General features: G+C 36.0%; 1 protein-coding gene across 1 annotated transcript; it reads left to right on the plus strand.

Annotated features, from left to right (window-relative positions):
• Positions 1–11: 11 nt before the first annotated feature.
• NOC3L (NOC3 like DNA replication regulator) lies at positions 12–27,999 on the plus strand. The gene is made up of 22 exons (XM_074339365.1): positions 12–163; positions 1,175–1,382; positions 6,212–6,344; positions 7,082–7,239; positions 7,784–7,837; positions 8,846–8,976; positions 10,597–10,758; positions 10,954–11,047; positions 13,354–13,529; positions 13,932–14,060; positions 16,645–16,776; positions 18,225–18,305; positions 18,639–18,739; positions 19,715–19,787; positions 19,873–19,936; positions 20,227–20,298; positions 20,627–20,808; positions 21,866–21,994; positions 22,668–22,765; positions 24,692–24,776; positions 25,124–25,248; positions 25,354–27,999. Exons 1-22 carry the CDS (start codon positions 155–157, stop codon positions 25,364–25,366), a joined length of 2,409 nt encoding a protein of 802 aa, XP_074195466.1. The 5' UTR covers positions 12–154; the 3' UTR covers positions 25,367–27,999.
• Position 28,000: the final 1 nt, after the last annotated feature.

A 28,000-nucleotide genomic window follows, 5' to 3' on the forward strand; every position in this document is an offset into this window, starting at 1 on the left:
CCATTTCCGGCGGCGGAGAATGGGGAGGGGCTAGCGGCAGCTTCCGTCTTGCGCAGTGTTGGGGTTGCCGCACGTGTGTCGCCCGCTCTGGATTCCTGGATTATCTCTGCACCTTGGTGAATTTGTGGCACCGGAACTCCTTCCCGATTTAAGGATGAAGGTGGTAAGAGTCCTCCGAAGCCCGATTCTCGCAGTTTAGGGCCCCTTTGGCTGATAGATTCGCTCCCTGGTGTAGCTGTCCGGCGGGATTTTGCCCTTGTTTAGGGGGCGGTGGCCTAGATTCGGGGCTCCCTCTTGGCTCTGTGAGCTGTCCTCTTCCCGGCTCTTCACGTGGCTCTTCCTGAAACGCCCACTGTGCTCGCGCTCGACTTCAGGAGCCACGATGAGACAAGCACCGAGTCTTGCATCCCTGGGATGTCAGACTTTGGAGGGTTCTTCCAGACCATCTTTTGAACCTCGTATTGAATTTATATGTTCTCAGTGAATTTATAGTATGAATCACGGGAACCGAGACGAGTCCATTTTATCCCTTAAAGGGTAAGGAGATAGGAAAGCAAATTGTGGTTCTCACAGAAAATTAGAGCTACTTCTAGGATTTGGATTTCTGAATGAGGAGTCACCAGCAAGAGAGTTGGAATTTAAACACCTGAATTCAGCTTTGCCTTTCTTAGTTTAAGGGTCTTTGACAAGTCACATAATCTATAAGCCTTAGCTTCTTAAGTAATGTGCGGATAACGGCAATCACTGCTTAACTACTAGGCTGTTAAGTTATGTTGGAGTGCTTTGTAAACAGTAAAGCAATATATAAATGTCAGTTGTTTGACAGCCCGCATTTTGCTCTGAGTATGCTAAACTATAGGTGTTAATAACCATTTAATAACCATTTACCAATGGGTCAGAGGTTCTTAACTATTTTTTTGTCCTGGGCCCTTTTGAGCAGCGGTGGATTTGGTCACAAGAAGACCCCTGGTTGAATAACTGATGCTGTAGTGCCATTCTGTAGGACTAATGCTTTAGTTTGGTTTTAGCTTTTATGTACAAGATCCATGACTGTGAGACATTAGAATTGTGGACTTGGTGTAACGAAATTTATAATCGATTCTCTTTACTCTGATTTTAAAAATAAAATAATTTAAATTTCTGGTTATGCTGCATTCTTCCTGTTGTTTTACAGAGAAGAAATAAAAAACAGGTCCCAAGCTTTCGGAAGTTGCTAAAAACTAGTAAGATCAAACTTGAAAACAAGCTGAAAAATAAGCAATTTAAACAACAAAGCACTCTCAAGAAGTACCGAAAAGAACAGAGGAAACTAAGACAAGCTGTAAAGGATGCTGTGTCTAAGAAACCCATTCCATTGGAGGACCCAAAGAAAAAACGACCAGGTAATTGTGAAGGCATTCATGTGCTCTAATTTCCGTTGATTTGTTCTAAAATGTTCTTCATGAAATAACTGCTTTCTAGTAATCACTCTTGTTCTCAGATCTTCCCAAGGGTAGGTAAAAATAATAGTCCTATATATTTTATCACAGTCAGTATGAAAAAAACATTTCAGTATAGTATTCATTGTGAAAAACAGCTAGTCTCAGTTTTAAGTTTCTCTAGAAAGCAGATCTGAAGATATACTACTTGGGAAAACAAACTCAGAGTAGCCCTGTAAATAAATGTTGGGCAGCATGCCAGGGCTGCCACTTTCCCATTCACTGGGCAGTTTGCTAAGGTTAGAACATTGCTTTTCTGTGGTGCATTCTTCACAGTGTGGCCAAGGTTCATTTAGTATTCTAAACTTCTGGCTTTCTTTTCACTTGGAAACTTGGCGTGAAATTGAGCTGTAATTGTCAGGATTATTCTTTTGTAAAACTGTCCAAGAACTCTCAGTACTCAAAATAGGTAAGGTATCTGACCATTTTGAGTCAGACCAGTTCTTCTACAAAGTTACTGGTACTTTCAGGTTCGTCATATTTGACAGTATCTGACTATTGTCTTCCCATGTCCATCTCATTTTCTTAATCCTGACCTACCGTGTTTCCCTGAAAATAAGACCGGGTCTTATATTAAGGTTAGCTCCAAAAGATGCGTTAGGGCTTATGTTCAGGGAGTGATGTCATCTTGAAAAATCTGCTAGGGCTTATTTTCTGGTTAGGTCTTATTTTGGGGGACACACGGAATTTAGTTTGATCTCTTTTTAAAAACATTTTTTTAATTAGTTTCATGTGCACAAAACAATGTAATAGACATTTATCATTTATATCCCTCACACAGTGACAACCCCCCTCCCCCCGTCCACTATCCCTCTGACATCGCACACAGCCATTACATTTCCATTGTCTGTATTCCTAATGCTGTACTCCACTTCTTGTGTGTGTGTATATATATATATACACACACACAAGAAGTGGAGTACAGCATATATAATTATAGTTGACATTCATTATTGTTCAGCTTCACTTTCAGGTGTACAGTGCAGTGGTCAGGCATCTACATCTTCCCTGAGGTGGTGTCCATAATGAGACAAGTGTTCATTGGATACCCTACAAAATCTTTACACTATTATTGATTACATTCCCCAAATTGACTTTCATATCCCTGTGGCCATCTTGTGGTTACCGATTGTGCTTTATAATCCCCTCATCTTCCCCCTTATCCCAACCCCGCCTCCCATCTAGCAACCCTCAGTTTTTCCTCTATGTCTCTGAGACTGTTTCTGATTAGTTCATTCATTTATTCTTTTCTTTAGATTCCACATAAGTGAAATCATATGGTATTTGTCTTTCTCTGTCTGACTTATTTCACTTAACATAAGGTTCTCTAGGTCCATCCATGTTGTTGCAAATGGTAAGATTTCATTCTTTATGGTTGCGTAATACTCCATTGTATAAATGTACCACAGTTTCTTAATCCAGTCGTCTACCGATGGGCATTTCGGTTGTTTCCATGTCTTGGCTATTGTGTATAGTGCTGCAATAAATATAGGGGTATATAAATTTTTTTGAATTAGAGTTTTGGATTTCTCCGGATAAATACCTAGGAGTGGAATTGCTGAATCATGAGGTAGTTCCATTTTCAGATTTTTGAGATACCTCCATACTGTTTTCCATAGTGGCTGCACCAATCTGCAATCCCACCAACAGTGCACAAGGGTTCCCTTTTCTCCACATTTTTGCCACCACTTGTAGTTTGTTAATTTATTGATGACAGCCGTTTTGACTGGAGTGAGGTGGTATCTCATTGTGGTTTTTATTTGCATTTCTCTAATGGTTAGTGAAGTTGAGCATTTTTTCTTATGTCTGTTTGCCATCTGTATGTCCTTTTTAGAAAAATATCTCTTCATGTCCTCTGCCCATTTTTTAATTGGGTTGTTTGTTTTTTTGGAATTGAGTTGAGTGAGTTTTTTATAAATTTGGGATTTTTAACCCCTTACCAGATATATCATTGGCAAATATCTTTTCCCATTCAGTAGGATCCCTTTTTGTTTTACTGATGGTTTCCTTTGCTGTGAAAAACTTAGTTTGATGTAATCCCACATGTTTATTTTTTCTCTTACTTCACTTCCCTTGCCCGAGGGGATATATCAGTAAAAATCTTACTCCGGGTAGTTTGATCTCTTGACAACATATTATTGTGATGTATAAAAGATCATGGGACTGGAAGCCAGTAAACTTGGGCTTTTTTCTTGATTTTGTTACTACTGATGGGGCCTTAGTCAGTCACTTAATCTCCAGGTATTTAATCTGTTAAAAAATGCAATGGTTGAGTTAGATGTTTTTTAAGATCTCTTCCATCTAAATTTCAGTAGACTTTAAAAAGCATGATGTGTTAATAATTACATATTAAAAATAAGCGAAAGATTCTTCATTCTTGCACGTTGAAGTCTATCAGTGGTTGGATATAAGTGTATAAGGTTCAAATGAAAGATCTGTGTTAGAGTAATTTTGCAATATATCAGCATATAGATGGTAATTGAAGTCTTAGACTTGGGTAACATACTGTGGAGACTGTTGTATGAAAATAAGAGAACCTAGAACAGAATTTAAAGGAACCCCAGCATTTAAGAAATTGGTGGAGGAAGAAAAACCTGTCCTGGGGTTTGAGGAAGAACCAGAGAATTAGGAAGAAAACCAGAATTGTACAGTGTCTTAGAAATCAAAAGAAGAGTGTTACAAGAAAGAAGGAAACTATGTACTAACATGAAATACTCTACAAAACAGTTAATTTTAAAAAATAAAGTGAAAAGTAGTGTATATTGAAGCTTTCACCCACTTGAAATTATAGGCTATCACCACATGTCTGATATGCTTACACACTTTGAATAAAAAAGGCAAAAAATATGTGTACTCGTAAACTCATATAAACAATGATAGGCAGGATTAAAAAAAAGAAAGAAAGAAATGCACTTTCCTTTGGCCCAACAATCCCACTGCTAGGAATTCATCCTATGATTATTCAGAGGGTGCCAAAAAAATGTATACACATTTTAAGAAAGGAAAAAACTATTAAGATTGTAATACTCAATACATACTGATAACAAAAGATGAACACAGATCATATGTATACGTTTTTTTGCCACCGCTGGTATTTGAAAAAAATTTGCTAAGACTATCCATGCCCAAGCATGTTCATTGCAACACTGTTAAAATAGCAAAATACCAAACGAAAACAAATGCCATCTCTACCACCACCAAAAACTGAAAATCAAAATGTCCATCAACAAGGAATTGTTAAAATAAATGATGTAAATGTTGTATACAGGTGGTGGAATACTATATAGCTGTTAAGGTGGAATACTATATGTCCTATATGGTACATAAGATTTGTGCAACAAATGATGTGATTATTATCACTTCCTACTTCAAATTTTTTTAGCAGCTGCATATTTTTTCTTGTATGGAAGTTTATTGTACCAGTAATAAAATGCATTTAAAATTTTGGAAAGATATTGACATATTGTCCCCTGGAAAATGACTTACTTGTCCATCTTAAAATGCTAATATGAAGAAATCAGTATATTGAAGAGGTTGAAGATACAGATGAGAGAGGCTTAAACGATAGAACAAGGCAAGAGAGGGCAAGAGTTTTTGGGATCCAGAGCACAGGAGGAGAGGCACCTCTTTCAGTGTTAGAAGAAAGGAAAAGATGCATGCAAGTGCTATTGAATTCAGTAGGAAATTCAAGGTGTTTTCTTTCTTACAGCTTTTTTTTATCAGTAATTTGGAAAGCTAGGTCCTCTAATGATTATGAAGTGAGGTAGGTGATGAGAAGTGTGATGGTAGGTAAAAGATTTGAAAAGGTACCCTAGGGCAGAGAGAAAGTTGACCAGGGAAATAAAACAATGGCTGGTCCGTTTTGAGACATGGCAGGCTCTTTTAAAGTAGAGAGGTGTTCCACTCTGTGCACTGTGTACATTTATATCGCGATATTTACGAATGTTATTGGAGTGAGAATTATAAGTTCTGTTTGGGAAGATGCTAAGACTGTCTTGTTCATGGTTGAATCCTCAGCACTTAGAACAGTGTTTGGCACTTAGTTGGCATTCTTTTTTTTTTTTTTTCAATTGAAAAAGAGAAAGAAAGCGAACAAGGGACAAAGAGAGAAAGAATGATTCATACTTGGGGTGTTGTTGGATATGAGTGCCTAACCTGTAGAGGGAAAGTAGCTGAAGACATTTGCAAGGGTGGTTCAAGTGATAACCATACAGCCTAAGTGAGGGAATGAAGATAGCATAGGAAGTAGAGTGGTCAAAGGATTGAAGGTCTGTTTAGTCAAAAGTGCAGTGGAAGTAACTGAGTGAGAGTTGGAAGGACAAAAGGTTGTGGTCAGAGAGAGGGGTGAGCACCAAGGTTTGGGATGTGGCCCTTGGAGGGGGCAGCTGAAGTGGAGTGGAAGTGACAGTCATTGGAGATCAGACAGAGCTATGGGGCTAAGTCATTGATTCTCAAATGCCCTGAAAGACAACGTAGGATGTGAGGAGACATTTATTTTTTGATTGTTACAGTGGCCTGGGAATGCTCCAGGTGGTTAGTTTTCAGGGGTCAGGGCACCCTAGCTCAGTACACCCCAGTGCAACAAAGAAGCATCCTGTCAACACATGAGTGGTGCTCCCGTTTACAAGCACCGGGCTCAAGTATTAGAAACACAAGCTTTTCCTGTTGGAGACACAAAAATGCAGTTCTACATCTCTAAAACTTGTTTCTGATTTTTTTTTTTTTTTGAACAGATAAAAGGATTGAGAGGGAAGAGGAGGAAGAAGAGGAAGCCCTTCCTTTAGATATGATGGATGAAGATGACTTACAGTTAATGAAGGATTTAGGACAAAGAGCATCTTTTCTAACCAGAGACCTGTCTTCTAGGTAATTATTTAGACTATAATCATTCACATCCTTTCAGTATTAAAAACTTGGTTCTGAATTTAACCTAGGTAGTTAGTGCAAGACTTCAGCTCAGAACACTGTGTTTACAAAGAGTAAACCCTGTTACTCAGTTTGTTTCCTAAATAAAGGAAGTTCATGGATAAAACAAGCTGATTTTATTTAGTGAGCGTCTTTATTTCCCTTGAGTCTGAATAGTGAAGTAGAGTGAATGGGGAAGAATGCTATTCTTTGTTTGAGGAATTGGCAGAACAGTGCTGAGCTCTTTATGGCTAAGATCTCAATCCTCATTACCCTATTAGGTAGGTATTATTCCCCTTTACAGAGAGGAAACTGATGCTTCCCCACAATCACAAGTAGTGGATCTGAAGTTTAAACTTCGATCTTTTTAACTCGTAAGTGCATGCTGTGCTCTGAAGGTTTTTGGGAACGTAAAATAGCATGATGTCACCCTCGGGTCTGTGCAATATTCTTTAAAAAGAATCTTCTGTAACTTTCACTTTATTTGTAAAGGGAAACTAGAAAGCCATAGTTTGAGTCTTTGGGGTAGACTGTACAATTCATTGAGTCATTTATTATTTGAGTCCCTGATCTAGGTGTTAATATGTATATACCTATCGAAGGTTTGGCTAGTGGTATATTGTTCTGTGCTTTAAAAATGATAAGTCTCTATGTTCCTTTTTAATATATTAAAACTGAAAATTAATTTTTTTCTGCAGTGAGCCCATTCACGCCAAGAAACGAAAGCATGAGCATGTTATAGATAAATACGAAAAAATACCAAGAACTCTGCAAACTGTGCCCGAGAAGGAATTGATTCACTTGCTTCCTATCAAAGATAAAAGTGGTATAATCCCACAGACCAGGGAGAAGCCAGGTGAATCTGATTGGTGTTTTAGTTAAAATTTTAGCTCCTTAATATCACATATTTCTTTCATTAAAAATTTTATTTTATTTTGACTTTTACCCATATCTGGAAAAGAGGGGTAGCTATAAGTAGTCATCTATCAAGCTTGTAATTTTGACCAGAAACACAGTTGATTATTATTTAAGGTGTCTGTTGTACTTGTGAGTTTCTTTTCAGAGTATTTCACCAAATTTTTTTGTTCCTAAAATTGGAGCATATTAGTCATCCTTTATTAGGCTTTTTTTTCTTACAAGGATCTTTTTTCTTGTGAAATAAAATACTACTCAGAGAAGCCCAGAAATCAAAGATGTGAAGTTACGTGGTTTATCACAAAAAGCACACCCATAAAACTACCATCTGGGCAAGAAATAAATAGTGCCAATACCCAGAAACTTCGCTTGTGCTCCCCTCAATCACTAATTGCTCCCTCCTCACAAAAGTAATTATGTTTCTACTTTTCTTTGTAGTATTACCACGTATATTATCACGTTTGTAATATATATATTTTTCATAGTTATTGACAGTAATCAAGATGAAGCAGATCAAGAAGCAACGGAACTTGAGGAAGGTAACGGGATACATCTTTATAGTTACTAAATTGTTACTTGAGAATTACATATTTTGAATTCTTTTTAATCATAATTGTAGCATCTGCCTACAAATAACTTACCTCTTTAGCTTAAAATTATAAAAACAATTCTGTGGTCTGAATTAATTTTGGTTCTTTCTTAGAGCAATTGTACTTTGTATATATCTGCTTTAGATCATTACATGTGGGTTTCTAATAGCACAGTTCTAATCAAAGTTAAATTGAAATAACATTTTATTGTTTGAAACTGTTGGTTTAGAATTTGTGAAAGAACAAGCTGGTTAAATTTTACTTCTGCTTAGCAAACCTGATTAATGTGTAAATGAGATTACAGGTCAATTATTTACTGTTTTCAGTCATCTTTGATAAGCTTATTGCAGATTATGTTGTATACTTATTAAATCTAGTTCTCTATGAGTTTCTTAAGGGGAACATATTTTGTGTAGTTTAAAGGACTGTATAGAGTTGAACACAGAATATTCTGTACTTAAAACTATTGTGGGTTTATTAGCATAGTAGTTAAGAATATGAGCTCTAGAGTCAGGCTACCTGGGTTTGAGTCCCATTTCTGCCAGGTTTATGAGCCTAGGCAAGTTACTTTCCCTTTGCCTCAGTTTCCTTATCTATAAAATGGGGCTATTGATAGTACCCATTTTATTGGGTACTATTTTTGTTTTTTAATTTTTATTGAAGAATTTTGGGGAACCGTGTGTTTTTCCAGGACCCATCAACTCCAAGTCAAGTTATTGTTTTCAATCGAGTTGTGGAGGACACAGCTCACTGGCCCCTGTGGGAATTGAACCAGCGACCTGGGTGTTATGTGCACTGCACTCTAATCAATTGAGCCAACAGGCCGACTCTTATTGGGTACTAGTGATGGGGCTATTGATAGTACCTCGTATGTTTGGTGAAAGGATAATATGAATTAAGATTCTTGGATGATGGTAAATAATGGCATGTTTAAGAGGGAAAACGTATCTGTTTCAGAGATCATTGAAGATCCCATTCGAGAGCTGACCGTAGAAGAACATTTAATAGAGAGAAAAAAGAAACTACAGGAGAAGAAAATGCATATTGCAGCCTTGGCATCTGCCATATTATCAGATCCAGAAAGTAATGTAAGTAGCATTTATTTCTTAATCTCTTCACATTAGATATGGTCTAAATGTCTAATATTTTAAGATTCTCTTATCTGTAAACATACACAAAAAGGAACAGTGTTAGCAAAACATAGTAACTGAGTTAGAATAAGAGAGTAGACAGAACCTTAGCCTAATTCTGCGTCTGAACTTAATTTCTTCTGTAATCTTAGAAAAGTCTCTTAAATGCTCCCAGTCTCTAAACTGAAGATGTTGGGCTTAATGTAATTCTAAAAGTGGTAAGTCTATAAAAATTAATTGTACTAGGAAGGAGGAACTTACTTGTAAACTTTCTGGACTGATTTGTAGAGTTTTTAGTAAGGAACGTGCTAACACAAAAGTCAGTGAGATTAGTTCAGGAACACTTGTAAGTGGAATATATTTTAAGTGAAATAGACTGGGAGAGTTATAATAAATTGGGCCGTGGGTACAGTGGTGAAGATGGTGATAGTTATAACATGTGGACTCAAGAAACCCCAGCTTTAGTCTTGGCTCTGCTAACTATCTGTTGGACTTTGGGTAAGGTTTTTACCTAAGGCTTATTTTCTCCATTTCTAAAAGGAAATGGTACCTATTTTAAAACAGCCGTGATGATTAAATGATACCATATACATGAAGTCATATAAAGTGATACTGTTATTTTTGTTATATTGGTGTCCCCAGCATCCTACTATGCCAAATATTTGTTTACGGAACCATAAAATCTATCATTTACATGTATACAAAAAATTTAATGCGGCTATGCTTTGGAGTAGGACTTGTCCTTTTCTAACAAAATGACGGGAAGAGGAGGAGCAGAATCGGGGAGGGGAATTTGGAGTATTTCTCACCTGCATTATCTCACTTAATCATAAAACCATGGAGACAAGAGCTACTGTATTTTACAGCTGAAAAATTGAGCCTTTAAAAACTCAAGTGATTTGTTCCAGATTTTAACAGCCACTGGATTGGAACGCAGGTCCTCTAACTCTGGAGCCTCATGCTCATTTCATATAAATTAGGGATAGCAAATAGGTGGGGACATACCTGTCCTCCTCCCTGCTGTGGCAAACACTGCTCATCAGCCAGGGTGCTGCTGCTCTAGATACCGCTCCAGCAGGCAGTGTAGCTCATTAAAGCAAGCTCATTAGTTTAAACCAATCTTCTGCTTCTGCGTTGTATCATACAAATGATCTTTGTATGACTAACTTTGAAGCTGGAGTTACTGTGGATATATTAATTCCTGATTAATTTCTATACATGTGATTATATAATATATTTAGTATACATAGCATTAATATGTTTCAAAAAGTGTTTTTAGGGAAATAGGACACACATCTTTAACAAAACCCAATTAAAATGAATTTATAAAAATAGGTAAATTAACACATTTAAACATTTTAAAGTATTTTTTATAACCATTTAAAAAATATGATTAATTTCTAACGTTGGTGACTTATCTTTTGGTAACGGGCACAGTGTCTGGAGTTGTACATGGCTTGATTAGATGTTATGAGTCACTGTGTGAATTTCACTTATTGTGCCAGGTGTGGGGCTTTTGCTTTTGCTCATAATTGTTTTGCCATGATTCTCTAGCCTTATAAGTTATTTCTTTAACAGGTTAAAAAACTGAAAGAATTACGTTCCATGCTGATGGAACAGGATCCTGATGTGGCTGTTACTGTTCGAAAGCTGGTGATAATTTCTCTGATGGAGTTATTTAAAGACATTACTCCTTCATATAAAATTCGGCCCCTAACAGAAGCAGAAAAATCTACTAAGGTATGCTAAATATAATTACTATACAAAATAAGCTGAAAATTTTGGAGCGCTAGAGATGGGAGAAACAGGATTGTTTTTTGGTTTGGCTCTTTTTACATGACTGGGTATATACTCAGGCACTCACATTTTGCACTGATTTTCAGATGTCAATATATTATATTAGAAAAATGATTTTTTTTTTTTTTATCTCTTCAGATCCGCAAAGAAACCCAGAAGTTAAGAGAATTTGAAGAAGGTCTGGTTAGCCAATATAAATTTTATTTGGAAAATCTGGAGCAAGTAGTTAAAGGTATATTTAACATCTTGAAAGCATGTAACATACTTAGCTTTGGTCAGGAAGGTGAATTCTATAGTCTGTGCTGTTTGTGGACTGTCATTATAGTGTACAGTCAGGAGAAGAGTCTGAAGTCAGACTTTCTGGGTACCCCTTACCACATACCGTGTTTCCCCGAAAATAAGACCTACCTGGACAATCAGCTCTAATGTGTCTTTTGGAACAAAATTTTAATATAAGACTTGGTCTTATATGATATAGTATCATATCATATCATATCATGTATCATAATATAATAATGTAATAAATATAATATAACATAACATAACATAATATAATTATATTAATTTTTGCTCCAGAAGATGCATTAGAGCTGATTGTTCGGCTAGGTCTTAATTTCAGGGAAACACGATATATGATGAGTACATCATTTAATCTCTGTGTCTCAGTTTTTCTGTCTATAAAATAATAGTACTTACCTCATAAGATTGTTGTGTAGAAGTAAATGAATTTATGGATGTAAAACACTGAGAACTGTGCCTAGTTTGTGTTATATTTTATCTGGTATTAGTATTGTTGCTGCAGTCCTTTAGTAAGTAGTTGTATGTTTCTTAAATTCATGAATGGTTAGAATTTATTCTACTGTTTTTATTTGGAGGGAGTAGTCAGGCGAGAAAGGTAACTTGTAATGAGTGCTTTGAAAATGGCTTACAAGTCCCTTATTCAGGATAATAAACTTCCCTATCAAACCATTGTTCTTTTTTTCCTTTGGGGAAGGAAGGGCATAGGAAAAATTTGGGCGTGATTGGGGAAGGGATTCAGTTGCCTAGGCCGTGTGCTTTCACTGACTCAATTTGGCTTCTTTAGCCGTGCTGGGCCTAAGGATCACGCAGTTGCTCCCTCAGCTGGAACAGGAGTGCTGAATCCTGTTGGCCCAATTAGGGCATGAAGGTGTTGGACTAGCCACATTTCAAGTGCTCAGTTGCACGTGTGGCCAGTGGCCTCTGTATTGGACCACACAGTACAGGCCTTTTCTAAGTGAATTGAAGGCTCCCCTCCCCACCAAGTTTTAAAAATGTCTTGGTAAAATATACATATCATAAAATTTATCATTTTAACTATTTTTAAGTATACAATTCTGTGGCATTAAGTAAATTCACATAATTGTACAACCATCACCACTATCCATCTCTAAACTTTTTCATCTTCCCCAACTGAAATTCTGTAACAATTAAACATTATCTCCTTACCCCTTCCTCCCTCCAGCTCTTGGCAGCACCATTCTACTCTGTTTCTATGAATTTGACAATCCAGGAACCTCATATAAATGGAATCATACAATATTTGTCTTTTTGTGATTTGCTTACTTAAGTTAGCAAGAAATCTTCAAGATTCATCCTGTTGTAGCATGTGCCAGAATTTCCTTTTTAAGGTCAAATAATATTCCATTGTATGTATATACTACATTTTGTTTATTCATTCATCTGTTGATTAACTTTTGTCAGGTTTAAGTAAATAGAACACATCATTCTTACTTATGGTGAACACAGTCTGTTTAGGGAAAAATTATATAGATGATAAAAAGTTTAAAATAAGGTACTATCCATACCATCTTTCTCATCTTTGGCTATATATGAGATAGAGGAAGGTGTTGAACCTGCTATAGAGAGACTAGCATATTTTTAGATTCTTATATTCAGGATGCTGTGTTACGGTATGTATATAGAAATTGCTAGAAAAGAGGTACCGTGAATCATCAGTTATTTTGAAGGAGAATTTGAATCTCTTCGACCTCCTGGGTCAAGATACCACAGTGAGCATCAGCAAGAAGTCAAGAGAAAAGATGTCCTAGATTTTTGGAACATGAAAGAGACTGGGGCTCAGACAGTTTGGAACTTCCTCATATTCACCAGCCAGTTGGTGGGTGACTAGGATTTGAACCCCAGGCTTCCTGACTTACAGTCAGGTGTTTTGGGAAAAGCCTTCATAGAGCCCAGTGCCAGTTCTCCTTTAAGGTATCCAGCTCCCTGTCCCCTCCCCTCTTTTACCCCCTGGGTACCCTTTTCATCTAATAGTACATCTCTTAAAACACACAGAAAGCCAAGATTTTGGTAATTGTGGTTAGAGTCAGAGGGTGAATGGTGTAGAAAAAATTTAATGATAACCCTTGTACTTGTCTAAATGTAGACACAACTCATGTTTAAGAATTTGGATGGTGTGTTGAGTTTTCATTTTAGTGCCTATTCCTGTAAAAGAAAGATAATTTAGTTGAAGTTTTGACCAATGAATAAAGTAACTAACTGTAGTTATCCATTAATTAGACTGGAAGCAAAGGAAGCTGAAGAAAAGTAATGTCGTTTCCTTAAAGGCATACAAAGGACTGGCAGAGGTGGCTGTTAAGAGCCTGTGTGAGCTGTTGGTGGCACTGCCTCATTTCAACTTTCACAACAACATCATTGTATTGATCGTCCCTCTCATGAATGACATGTCAAAATCGGTGGGTTGCTCTAATTGAGTGTGGCTGTCCTGCTTAACAGAAAATTACAGACCATGTGATTTTTTTCTCAAAATTCTTTCGTAGCTAATTATTTATTGCTAAAATAGTCAATTTGTTAAACACTCTCTCTTTAAGAAAATTATTTGACCGTAAGTTTAGTGCAGCTGTTTTGAATAGGAGGCAGTTTTGCCCGCCAGGGAACATGGGGCTGTGTCTGCAGACATTTTTGGCTGTCATGACTGCAGTGGTGGGGGCATGTTGCTCCAGGCATCTAGTGGGTAAAGGCTTCTGAACATTCTACAATGCACAGGACAGCCCCCCACAACAAATAATTATCTGGTCCCAAATGTCAGTAGTACTGAGGTTGAGAAACTGGTTTAATGTAACATTTTTATTTTTCAGATATCTGAAATGTGTTGTGAGGCAGTAAAGAAACTTTTTAAACAAGATAAATTAGGCCAAGCTTCCCTCGGTGTAATTAAAGTGATTTCTGGTTTTGTGAAGGGCAGAAATTATGACGTTAGGCCAGAGGTAAGCCTGTCTTTTTTTTTTTTTTTAACTTTGCATTTTATTTGTTTTTAAATTATTAAGCTAATTTTCAGTTGTCATGAGGAATTTATTCTTTATAGAAGTATACAAAGTAGAAAGGGAAAGTACTCAATTCCCCAAATGTAACCTTCCATTTAGTCATCTACTTTTGATTCTTAAGCTGATAATTTCCTCTTAACAGTTTGATTTGTATCTTTCTAGATGTTTTTCTATGCATATATAGATTTATTTTAAAATAAAAATGTTTTTATACTATGGACATTATTCTGGAGGTGTTTTCATTTGATACACTGTGGACTCATGTATAAGTCTATCCCATTATTTTGAATGTCTGTCCATTATGTGAATGTCTGTTCCATTATGTGAATATATAGCCTCCTACTTGATCGACAGCTGGATTGTTTGTAGATTTTTGCTGCTTTAGTCAGCATGGAAGAAAACATTTTGGCCATGTTATTTTTTCATACTTGTGTGAGTATTTTGTGAGTTAAATTTCACTTAGTAAAATTTCCTCCATGTTGTCATGTCACAAATGGCAGGATCCTTTCTTATTTGCTGAATAATATTCCATTGTACGTGTATATATACTACATTTTCTTTATTCATTTTTTTGACTACAGACACATAGGTTGTTTCAATATCTTGGCTATATCTATGCTGCAGTAAACATGGGAGTGCAGATATCTCTTTGAGATACTGATTTCATTTCCTTTGGATATATCCCCAGAAGTGGGACTGCTGGATTATATGATAATTCTGGTTTTAATTTTTTGAGGAACCTTCATGCACTTTTTCATGATAGCTACACCAATTTTATTTCTACCAACAGTGCACAAGGGTTCCCTTTTCTTCACACCCTCACTAACACTTGTTATATCTTGTCTTTTTGATAACAGCCAGTCTAATAGGAGTGAGGTGATATATCACTGTGGTTTTGATTTGCATTTCCCTGATGATTAGTGATGTTAAGCATCTTTTCATACTTGTTGGCCATTTGTATGTTTTTGGAAAATGTCTATTTGGATTCTTTGCCCATTTTTCAATCGGGTTATTTGTTTTTTGCTGTTCAGTTGTATGAGTTCCTTACATATTTTGGATATTAACCCCTTATCAGATATACAGATTGCAAACATTTTTTCCCATTCTGTAGGTTGCTTTTTTGTTCTGTTGATGGTTTGCTGTGCAGAAGTTTCAGTTCAATGTAATACCACTTGCTTATTTTTGTTTTTATTGCCTGAGTTTTTGGTGTCATATCCAAACAAAACATTGTTAAGGCCAATGTCAAGAAGCTTTTTCCCCACTATTTTTCTAGGCGTCTTATGGTTTCAGGTCTTACAAGTTTGTAATCCATTTTGAGTTATTTTTTGTGAGTGGTTTAAGATAAGGATCTAATTTCATTCTTCTGTGTGTACATATCCATTTTTCCCAACACCATTTATTGAAGAGTGTTCTTCCCCATTGTGTATTCTTGGTGCTCTTGCCAAAGATTAGTTGACCATATACTGTATTCTTGAATTTGGAGTTATTTTTCATTTTTGGGTAATATTTTATGAGCACATAGAATACCAACAAGATACTCAAGTTGATCTTTCTGATATTTAGAGTGACTGAAGTTTCACTATTTATACATTTAGTTCTTCCCTGTTTTCATTTTGTGCTTTAAGCCCTGTCATCTGAAATACTCAGTTTTCTTCCAGTGTACATAGTAGAAAAATATAAAGCTGTAATTCTCAAGCTGTTTTCCAGGAATGCGACTGTAGGAGGTCAGTGGAGTGGTATGTGCTGGAGAAAATGTAGGATTTTAAACTCCTTTTGTCATTGTGTTTGGATGGTTGCTGTAACACTCAAAACACCAATTTCCAAATTAGTTCCTGAAGGTTTTGAATGACTTAAGGCAGTAGCCCTGATTGTGGTCCCTGGACCAGCATCAGTGGGAATTAGAAATACAAGTTCTGGGGTCCCACCCCACACTTACTGAATCAGAAACTCTGGGCTGGGGCTCAGCCCTCTGTGTTTTAAACAAGTCCTCCAGGGATCTGATGTTTGCTAAAGTTGGGACCTATTGGTTTGAAGGAAAATAAGTAGTCTTACAATAATAACACTAGTCTTTATGTTGTTTTTTAATTGGGAAAAAAAGATGAAGATTAGATCTGTTTACTGTAAAACTGAAGCTGGTTTGGTAAATTAAAGCTGGTTTAGAACATAGCTAATTTTTATGCTCTCCTCCTACACTAGTTTGAACCTTTATCTGGCCTGTCTACTCTTTGTAATCCTATCTACTAATGCCAAGTAATGTGGTCTCGTCCTTATTCTCATCAAACTGCAAAATAATGTTACATGTATTTAACCAAATAGTAGTTGATCTTTCATAGACTCAAATTACCACAGTGTTTAGCAAAAAGATAATAGAACTTTGTGTAAAATGTGATAAAAGATATTTGAAGGTTTTTTTGTTTTTTTGTTTTGCATGAAGGAAATAACATTGTTAAATGCTTATTTTTCTGTATGAAGTTTTTGTAGGCAGTATAAATATTAAGCTGTGTATTTGTGTTTTCTTCAATATTAGATGTTAAAAACATTCTTGTGCCTAAGAATCAAGGAAGTAGAAGTGAAGAAAGATACAGAGGACATTAATAAGCCAAAAAAATTCATGACTTTCAAGGAAAAGAGAAAAAGTCTGTCAAGAATGCAGAGAAAGGTTTGATTTATTTCCTTTTTAAATTTTATTTTATATTAAAATCGTAGTCTAGGCACAGTATAGACATAGTTATAAGTCATAATTATAAATGTTTTAAAATCTAATATTTAGCGAATTTAATTTTTCGTAGTATTGCAAATAAATATGTTATTAAATCAGTTTAAACTGACAATTCATTGGCAAAGAGAGCAGTGGGTGAAAAGATTTTCTGGCCATACTGGCTTTTAAGATTGTCTTAGAGTCATGGTAACCCGCAAGATTCCTTCTTTAACAGAAATGATGTATTTATGTCAAGTTCTTCACAACAAAGTAGGTTTTTGCTAATTGAATCATGTTTCTTTGGTGATTTGTATTTGGAACCTTTTGTTTATTTACTGAGACTTTGGACACATTTTATTTGTTTTTTAAATTTTGAAAACTGGAACTAATTAATAGCACCTACTTACAGGATCATTGTGCAGTTTAAGTAAGATGACGCATGTAAAGCCCTTAGCAGAGTGCCTAACTGGGTGTGCTTTATAAACTTGTTAGTCTCCACCACCATCAGTACTGTTATCGCTTCTTCAGTTTATTAGGGTTATCAAGTTGCTTATAAAAACAAAACAAAAAGTTATACCCATCTGTGAATGTGTCTAATAATTTTGAAAACATGACAGAAATACCAAATTAGACTTAAAACTGTAAACAAATGAAGGTAAGTATTTTCATTATTTATACCACACTACCCTAACATGAGCTGGATATACCAGGTAAGAACAGCATGTACATAGCTGTGGGGAAACAAAGACCCAGTAAGAACGTATCCGCTCTTTAACAGCCCCACATGAGGGAAGGAAACCCTATTCCTCAGCCAGTCCCGTGTCTCAGGCAGCTTAGCAACCATTTAACTACTGCTCTTACAGCATCAGGAAGTGGAAAAACCTTGATATTTTGTTGAATTTCTGTATGGTGTCTGGTGTTATTTATATTGTATATAAATGAGTTTGGGAAGTACTGTTGATGACTGGTTCCTATGTCAGAGATGATTTAACACTAAGAATTATTTCTGGACTCAGGATGTTCTTCCTTTTTTTTTCTTTTCTGAAATATTTTAATTTAAATGATAGAAAACTACAGAGAATAGTGTAGCACATTTTTTGTACCCACTTTTCTGAATGAACAAATATTAATAGACTCACTTCAACTTTTCCTTGTAAAGAAAGAAACCATTGGTAATAGAATCCCCTTTGGTTTCCCCAATCTCATTCTTGTACTTTCCTCCCCAGAGGCAACCACTGTCATAAGTTTGGTTTGTGTATGCTTTTCATCCGCGTTTTCTTCTTTTGCTTGTATTTGTACTCATAGACAATCTGTGGTATTACTGTGTGTGTTTCATAATATTTACATATTATGCCTCTCTGCTTTTTTCACTCAGTAGCATATACTTTTATTTTTCAATCTATTTTCAGTGGAAGAAAGCAGAAGAGAAACTAGAACGAGAGCTTCGGGAGGCAGAAGCTTCAGAAAGTACTGAGAAAAAACTTAAACTGGTAGGCAGTTTCACATTTTCTTAGGCTTTTAAAATAATTTCGTTAAATAATTTTAACTAGAGATTTATTGTTTCAACTTGTGGTTGTGTAATTTTGGTTTATGTCATGAGGCAGAGATATGAGATGTGCAAGAAGTTATAATGTGATCAGTGCTGGTTTTATGAAATCACAGGCTGTATATCTTCATTCTGTTTTGTTGAAGCTCCTAAGATTGAACTGTGGGGAGGGCTGGGAAGGGACAAAAAGGTTGTGTTTTGAAAATGATAATTATCGTAACTCTGGAGAAAGCATACTGGGTTATAATAAAGCCATGTTGTCTGTTTCTTCTGCCAGCACACGGAGACTTTGAATATTGTGTTTGTAACCTACTTCAGAATATTGAAGAAGGCCCAGAGGTCACCTCTTCTGCCAGCAGTTCTAGAAGGTCTTGCCAAGTAAGGGCTGTGTAGGTTGAAATCTTTCAGATTCTTTCTAAATAAATAAGACTGATGTAACCATGAATTTTAAACAGGGTTTACTAATGATGACCCAGTGTCCTTCTCAGTTCTCATTTCCTTTTTGTCACCAGCTTTTACTTGCTTTACTTTATTTGGCCAGTCCCTTTTGCTACACTGGAAATATCTTCATGCATTTGAGTTCCTATATTGCTCATTTTAAATTTTGATAAATATTGTCAAATTGCTTCCCCAAAAGGTTGTACCAATACTTGGGGATTGTATCACTTCTGAGGTCCTTTCTTGTCCTAAGATTTACATAGTGTCAAAGACTCTTGCACTAATATTGAGGAGATATTCTTTCACTACTTCAGTGCCTAATATTTTATAGTGAGCAGAGGGCTGACATTAAGTAGCTCCCATGATTCTTTCTCTTTAACTCTACTGGGTGATCTCAGTTATTTCTAGAAAGAGAGGCCCAGTCCAGTCGAGTGACTTATGTAGGATTATATAGATAATTAATTGCAGAGCCTGAACTAGACATAGGTCCAGCTTCTTTTCCCTTTTATTTTTAAAGCTTTCGTAGGGTCCATATTTTTATAAATAGCAGCCTCTTTCCTCTTTTCCTTCTTCCCACCAGCTGTTTTCCTAGAAGCTGCTTGCTCCTTTATGATGTAGAACAGTGCTGGACACCTGGTAAACTTGTCGGCAAAGTTGCTTGCTGTTAGCGACTTGTTTCTCAGGGCAGAAGGATTTTTGAAATACTAGATTTAGTGCCTGCTGAGTATAGCGTCCAACTGTGGATGATTTGTCAAAAAGGCCCGTCTGAGTTAATGGGAAGTAACAATCATCTCCATCATCATAGCTAATGTTTCGTAATATGAAATATTAAAAATATAATTTTAAAGTCAAGTTTTTTGGCTGCTTTATTTCTGTTTTGAGGTTGTCTTTTAACTAAGTTTTGTTTGATTCTAGGTTTGCTCATCTTATAAATGTGGAGTTTTTTGATGATTTATTAGTAGTTCTACATAGTCTCATTGAGTCTGGTGTAAGTAACTCTATTAATGAATTACTTTTTAAGATATAAATGGTATTCTTATTAATATCTTTTTTTCTTTTTCTTTTTTTTAAAGAACTTAAGCTATCAAGAAAGTCTTCACTGTGTCCAGACTGCTTTTCATATTCTTTCTGGGCAAGGTAAGATCCTTTCTTTTTTTTTTTTCAGTTTCAGGTGTACAAAACAATGTATTAGTTAGACATTTATACCCCCCTTCACAAAGTGATAACCCCCCTTCCCCAATCTAGTACCCCTCTGATACTGTATATAGCTGTTAACAGTTCCACTGACTCTATTCCTTATGCTGTACTCCACATCCTGTGACCATATATATATAAAATTATAGTTGAGATTCATTGATAAGATCCTTTCTTGATCAAGTTTTGTTTGCTTGTAATGTACCTAATTGGTATTTGTTGTCATTTCAAAGGAGATGTTCTGAATATTGATCCAATGAAATTCTATACACATCTTTACAAAACACTGTTCAAATTACATGCAGGTATGTGTGTTTAAATAATGTGTCTTTAATAAATATTTTTTTTAAGAATATGTTGTGACCAGAATTATAGTCCATGAAAAATGAGAAATAGGCACTGGTATATAAAATGCTGGCCTGCCACTGTCACACATCTTGTTTAACCTCCATGAGACTTGGAGGGAGAGACGTTTTGGAATTGCCTGGAGATGCAGTACAGCCCACTGCTTCTCTTGAGCGGTAGAGCCCTGCCTCATTGGTTAGGGAAGTGATTTGGGGCAGATACGATAGTTGATCGTGGGTTTTTCTGCAGCGTCATGAAAGGTAAGGAAGGGTCTACCTGTTCTTGCAGGTGCTACCAACGACGGTGTTGAGGTTGTGCTGCAGTGCCTCGATGTCATGCTAACTAAGCGCAGAAAGCAAGTATCCCAGCAGCGAGCCCTCGCCTTCATCAAGCGCCTGTGTACCCTGGCTCTTCACGTTCTTCCAAACTCAAGCATTGGCATTTTAGCAACTAACAGAATATTAATGCATGTAAGTAGTGATACAATGAGTAGAGCTAATAAGTTCTGGTGGTATGACAGTGCTGTTTTGTTTGAGGTCTCTCTTTTTTTTCCCATTTACATTATTATTTTCATTGTAAAAGTAATTCACACTTGTAACAGAATCAGGTGATAAAGGAAGTACATAAATTACAAAAGGAAAGCATTCTATCCTTACTGACGCCCTCCAAAGGTGACCATTTTTACCATTTGGTGGGTATCCTTCCAGGTGACTTCTAAAAATTTCATATGTAAATGCATACACCAAACATAGACAACACTACCTTTTTTTTTTTTTCAGTGGAAAGGGGATTATTATATACATGTTGTTCTACAACTTTTTTTTAACACTTAATGGTGATGAATATATTTTTGTGTCAGTACAAATATAACTACTTTATCTCTTCAATGACTAAGTAAGTTATTTGTTTAACAAACATATACAGTTCTTACTATGGGCCTGCCACTGTAAAAAATGCTTTACAAAAAAATTAACTCACTTAATTTTCATAATAATTTTGTGAAATAGCTACTATTATCATTCCCATTTAATAGATGGGGAAAACTGCGGTCCAGAGAGAATGAATAACCTGCCTAAAGTGACACTGCTAGTAAGTGGCAGAGGTGGGAGTCATATTCAGGCAGTCTGGCTTTCATACTTTTCATTTTTCTTTTGATGGACATACACATTATTTCCTTTTTTACTATTACAAATGATGCTATAGTGAATATCCTTATGTGTATCTAATGTAATTATTTCTATAGAAAAGATTCCTAAAAGTGGGATTGCTGAGTGAAAAGATTCTCTTTTCTCTTGCAAAATATGCTTTTTAGAGCAAGCCAAGAAAATAATCTTTTGCCACTTTTGTTCTCTTATGGTATAAACTTAAATTTTAAAAATTAAGACTAGATATGAAGTCCATCTGCTTATAACTCTTATATAACAATAACATCAAATGAAATTTAAGTAAAAATAAAAGTACAGAACCCAATAACCTTCTTTAAATTAACAATATTAATTTAATTAATCTCATGTGAAATTTTTGCAGACTTTCCCCAAAACAGATCTGTTGCTTGACAATGAGTCTCAGGGAAGTGGGGTATTTCTTCCTGAGCTAGATGAACCTGAGTACTGCAATGCTCAGAACACTGCTCTCTGGGAGCTGCATGCACTACGGGTAAGGGTCCCCCCGCCCCGCCTTTTATTTTGTGAGCAGTTTTGTTCAGGTTTTCCTAGGTAGTTATTATTGCAAGACTATTAATATATTTTGTTGTGGGACTGCCTTTTCTAGAATTCCTGTTTTGATAGTGTACATTTCACTTTGCTCTTACTACTTTTTAAGCTATTCGGATACATTTTCTAAGGAAGCTGAAAATGACAGTTTTGTGGGGTAAGATCAAATTCTTTCCCTTACCAAGGACGTCTGCATTGGGTCCTATCCAAGGAGACTTCGATAGGCCCGTCAGTTTTAAGAGGATTTCATCTACTCATATGTCGTGGTCCTACAGTGTGGACAGCATTAGCGTGAGACTCGTAGAAAATATGTTTCAAGAAACCTGTTCTAAACCAGCTTTTTCACTCTGAGAGAGAAGTTGCTTTTGAATTTTCTTTTTATACAGTAAAAGCAAGACTAAGCTATGTCACTGGTAACTTGGTCGTTGAACAGATTTGTGTTGTAATCCTGTGAGCAAAAATAGTATTTTTCCTGTAGTTATGTGGTTCTTATGAATTAACACATACATCTATAATTTTTTTAAAAAATTTTGTTTATTAAATAAAATCTTTGCTGTAGCTAGTGTTTAATAAAGTACTGACCTATTCACAATGTGGTTTTCCTATTTCCCCTTCAGCGACATTTCCATCCCATAGTGCAGAGATTTGCCGCTCACCTCATTGCTGGAGCCCCTTTGGAAGGCTCTGAAGCACTCAAACCAGAGTTGAGCCGAAGGTAGTATTTAGTACCTCCTGATTATAAAACTGCAAATTTCAGTTGATAGCTCTTTACTCTGAGAAGTCTGTTTTATAAAGTAATAGTTTTAAAATGTAAGTGCTATTGGTTATCTGGATTTGGTCTCACTTCAAATTCCTGAATTGTTCTAAAGAGAAAACATGCTGAATGTGATTTTGTTAGTTGCTTTTGGGTAATCACCTAACATTTTTCTGTCATAAAAATTTCCACACATACGGGTAAGTAGAAAGAATAGTGACTCCCCATATGCCCATTACTCAGGTTCCACAATTAATAAGATAATGCTATGTTTGCTTATTTGAACATCCATGAGTCCAACTATTATGTTGGTGCAAAAGTAATTGCGGTTTTTAACCTTTTAAACTGCAATTACTTTTGCACAAACCTAATACAATGATTCTTTTTTTTCCTTGAGTGGTCCTGCTAGTGCCAGAAAGGTCGAAATGAGGAGAGAGAGAGGAGAGTTGCTTTGGAACGCTGCCATCCAGAAATGCCGCAGTTTCCTTGGCCCATCAAGGCCTCCTGATCTGCGAGTAGCTTGGGTCGCCACTTCCTGTGACTCTTGCAGATGAGGAAATGGGTCCTTCTAGAAGAAATTTCTTTCCCCAACTTTTTATTCTGAAAAATTTCAAAAGTATAGAAAAGTTGAAAAAATAGTAATTATTCCTCTGCCCCCTGAAAAAAAAAATCTGGTAGGAAATACTTGTTATACAGAAAAGAAATAAAAATGGTATAAAAGACACCTTTGTAATATATCTACCACTCAGAATTAATATTCTGTAGCTTTTTCTCCTTTGCAAACACTGTTTTTTTAAATTCGGAGATCACAAGCAAGTGACCTGTAGGCCAGCAGGCTGATTTTCTGGCCTCTTCAGAGTTTGAACAAAAATTGAATTGTTATCTTTTTAATATTGGAATAATTCATTTAAAAATCACCTTTCCAGATTCTCATAAAATACTGGGAGATTTGGCAAAAATAGTTCTATTTTTTTTACATGGCAGTAGTTAGCTGCTTACCCTTCTAAATGAGGAGGTATAAACTGTAGTTTCCCTAAACCTTTTTCCTTCTGGTTAGGACAGAGATAACTTTGGGCCATAAAAAAATAAAATGGCCACTGACTTTTTTCTTCCCTCATCCTTGCCACCAGCCTTGTTTTTTAAAAGGGAAAAAAGGAGAAAACAATTCTTTGTAACTTTTTTTATCCACAGTCCTTTTTTGGCAAGTTTTTGCCAGAGATCTTGACCATTTGCCTCATTTATGCCAGAGGTTTCCTTTTTCGGAGGACGATGACGAATGGGTTTATCCCCAAGGTTTGATGTTTCCCCTTGGAGAGCGGAGCTTGCAGTGGGACACTAACCACAACCCTCGCAGGCCCCATCCGATCTCCTTTAGAGAATGTGAACCAACCCCGAATCATTAAGGACTCATTCATATGCCATGGTGTAGGCATTTATTCTGTCCTGAATGGCCTCTCCTTGCTTTTAATCCAGGCCAACAATTGAAGGGTCAAGCTGTTTGAATCCACGGAGGTTAACTCCATGCTTCACTTCTCTGGCTCCCATGATGACTAAGTTAAACTTAGTTGCATATTGTTCACATAGCTGGTTGAGTTGGGACCTGATCACATTGAGCATGAGGTCTTCGGCTCAGCCTTCTCTCTGTCCAGGCCTGTATTTCTAAATGTATACCAGACTTCTCTGAGGTGGATTTAGTTGGGTGATGTTGTCATTGTATGGGAATTTAGGATTTATTTTATGTGAGTGTGTTGATCTATTGGTTTCAAAAGCAGGATTATGTTATACCCGAATATATAGGTTTAGAATAATGAGTCATTCTCTCGGCACAATTAATTTTGAAGTTATACAAGTATGGCGGTGTCCTTACTTTTCTATTTATGATTATAGATCTGCTACAGAACTTTTTGAGGCTTATAGCATGGCAGCAATGACATTCAATCCTCCTGTTGAAACTTCAAGCTCCAAAAGGAAGGTATGTGATACTTTTCATTATTTTTTTTTTAAAGATGAAATTAAAACTAAATTAATGTATCTGTTAATAACTGATTCCAACTTGCTTAATTGTTTTTTAGGTAGTTTTTTTTTTACATTTAGGAGTTGTTGGTAGGATAGGTCTCTGGGGTTGGAATTCTATGTAGAGACAGTCATGAGATTGTTTCATGCAGTGTAGGATTATGTCCAAGACCTGACCCAGTACCTGTCATTATTATGTTTCACATGTTGGTTTGGCGTTAGCTGTTGCTATTTTCAGCCTTGCTCTCAGCTTGGCTTTTGCTTATGGCATGAGAACTTTTAACTCATACTTTTAATATTTTTCAGGATAAAGTTTTACAAGGGGATTCATTTTTGAATGAAGATTTAAATCAACTAATCAAAAGACATTGTAATGAAGTTGCTACTCAGTTGCCTTTGGATTTCACCAAATGTTTAAAAACATCACTGAGGTAGTAGAAGAATGAAGTGTCAGTGGACTTTCTTGTATATTTGTGTGTTTGTGCAGATACACATAAAGATACATTGTTAATTTAGGACCTTCTCTTTCATATAAGGGAAACTTCCTAAGAAAATTAACAGAGGAGGAAGAATTACCCTTTGGTGGCACAGGATTCTACCCCAATTCTGAAAATGTCCTTTCATTAAGAAAGAAGAATCAAAAGCCTTTTCTTCCCCTAAAACTTGGAAATGTGATTCTTAATGATGTTACCTTTTTAAAATCTAATATACATATTAAATTACAATTTTTAAAAAATGGAAATGCATGTTGCTAGATTAAAATAAGGGCATAGAGCATAGAAAAATCAAGACTGTGAGACTGCTTTTTTAAAGTTCAGCTACTCTTTATAACCAAATACTCTTTATAACCAAGTAAATCTATTTTTATTGTATCACCATAGTTTGAAGTGAAAAAAATTCTAAATTTGAATATATTTTTATGAAGATTTCTGAGAAAAGAAAAAGCTTGAAATTGGACACCAGGTTAATTGGCTCTTGCTGGATGGAATACTTCAAGAAGTGACTTAATTTGGCCTTAAAAAAGTGTTCATTATGGCTACTTTCCAAGAAAGTTTGTAATTCTAGTCTCTTTGAAGTTTTTGCATTTTCTGACATTCTCTGGAGGATGATGGGGGAAGAATTGCTCCAGGGTGGAAAAACCAAGCTCCCGATTTTACCATTCTGTTTTAAGGATAAAAGATACCCAGTGAAGGGCTTTTTTCTTTTTATTTTTTTGGACAGGTGAAATGCCTTATTCTTAGGAATATAATTATAAAGCAGGATTTTATGTAATAGCTGTTACATTATTATAGGAATGGCCTATGAAATAAGTGTTTAAATGGCCAGGTTAAAAAAATTCTCTCCTGTGAATAGCTGAATAAAACAGCTGCTTTTTTCCTGCTTCCTATTGTTGTGATGTGAGAATTATTAATAACAAAAATAAATGCAGAGCAGTGTAACTACATAGATTTGTTACTGCTTCAGTGCTATAGAAGCCAGTCATTTTGGTCGAGCTTTAAAGCTCCTTTTTATTTCTCATGAAGTAAATGAAAATAGAAATTTCCTTTATCATTCCAGCAGAGTAGAGGATATCAGCTTACCAGTGCATGCTAGTCTCTTAGCATATTCTTATATGTGGTTTTAAAAAGTGTTTCTAAGGTCAGTTTTTTAGGCTTGAATATTTAATGATGAGGAATGTATGATTCAATATGTAAATATTTGCTTTTTACCTACCTTTTAGATATAAAACAAAGCCCAGGAATGTTATGAGTAGTTTGGATGACCAAAGGATCTTGCCCCATCAGAGCACAAGTGACCAATACATGTCACAACTGTAGTTTAGGTGAAAAATCAATTTTAAAACAAATTCATCAATTATTTCACACTTGTATTATGCATTTAACCTTCTTGTTATACCCATAGAGAATCACAGTGGGACCATAAAATTATACATCTAGTATTTGAATATCCTATATGAACTTGAGGATGAACTATATTTGTGCATTAACTTATATAGCTTTGTATTAATGAGTTTCATTTTCAGAATTGAATATCATAGTCATTAACACACACACACACACACCCCATGAGGCTATACTGAGCTACAGCCTTAATATTTTTTTAATGAGACAAATACTGAGCACCTACTTTGTGCCTAGCACTGTGCTAGGTACTTAAAAGTGAAATGGGGTAATAATGGGCATAAGACATACAGCCTCAGTCTTCCATGAGCTTCCATGCTAAGTCAAATCATTCACACACCAAAATACAACATTACCTAGTTCAGTGTCAGAGTGAGTTGTTGCAAAGTTCAGAGACCTGTGTCATCTGAAATAGGGAAGGTTTCAGAGGCCTGCTTGATGGCAGGCTTGAACGTAGTATGTTTTGGATCTAAGAGATGTGTACGAATAGCTTGATAATTACGGAGATTCAGCAGGTATTTCAAAAACATTCCAGTATTCCTGGCAGGATACTTAGTCATCAGCCAAGAATTGCTTTTAGGAAGTTGATACATAGAGATGGCAGAGAACACATAAATTGTTAATGTACTGTATTATGGAAATGTTGCCCCAAATCTGGACTTTGTGTAAGAGGAAGTCTCCCTTTTGTAATAACTTTTTGGAGGGTCCAGTATTCACCTCTTCTTGCCTCACTGCTGGTTGAGAGAAGAAACTGAAAGGGGTCAGAGGCAGCCATCTAGAGAGCACTTTCCCCGTAGGCTGGCTCTCACTCTGCCAAGTATAAGACACCAGCCAGGAAAATTGTACTCTTATATTGGCATGGGAGCAGAGTGGTGAACTTTTTGTTTTAGAGGTAATTCAATTTTACCAGACCAGTATGCAAGCTGATTATTTTTCAGAATGAAGCAAGGCTTGTGGGTGTCTGGGCAGAGGAGGAGAGGTTGACAGATAATGGAAGGGGAGAGAACAGAGGAAGGGGACGATGTAGTTAAAAGAGTACATACGTAGTGGCAGGGGAGACCCACTTTTATTAATGAGCCTCCAGTGTCTGCAGCTATCAAGATGGGAAACCTTTGTATGGAAGCAGATGTGATGAAAAACCAATTTGATTAAAAATCACTTTTGTCAAATCTAGACTCCATATTTACTTCCAAATAAAGAATTTATAAGTAACTTTTACTTGCTAAGGATGACATGAAAAGAGGTATTCCTTCAAGAAATAAAAGAGGTATTCTGTCCAAAT

The sequence above is a fragment of the Rhinolophus sinicus genome, linkage group LG07 (genome assembly GCF_036562045.2).
Source record: "Rhinolophus sinicus isolate RSC01 linkage group LG07, ASM3656204v1, whole genome shotgun sequence".
NCBI lineage: Eukaryota > Metazoa > Chordata > Mammalia > Chiroptera > Rhinolophidae > Rhinolophus > Rhinolophus sinicus.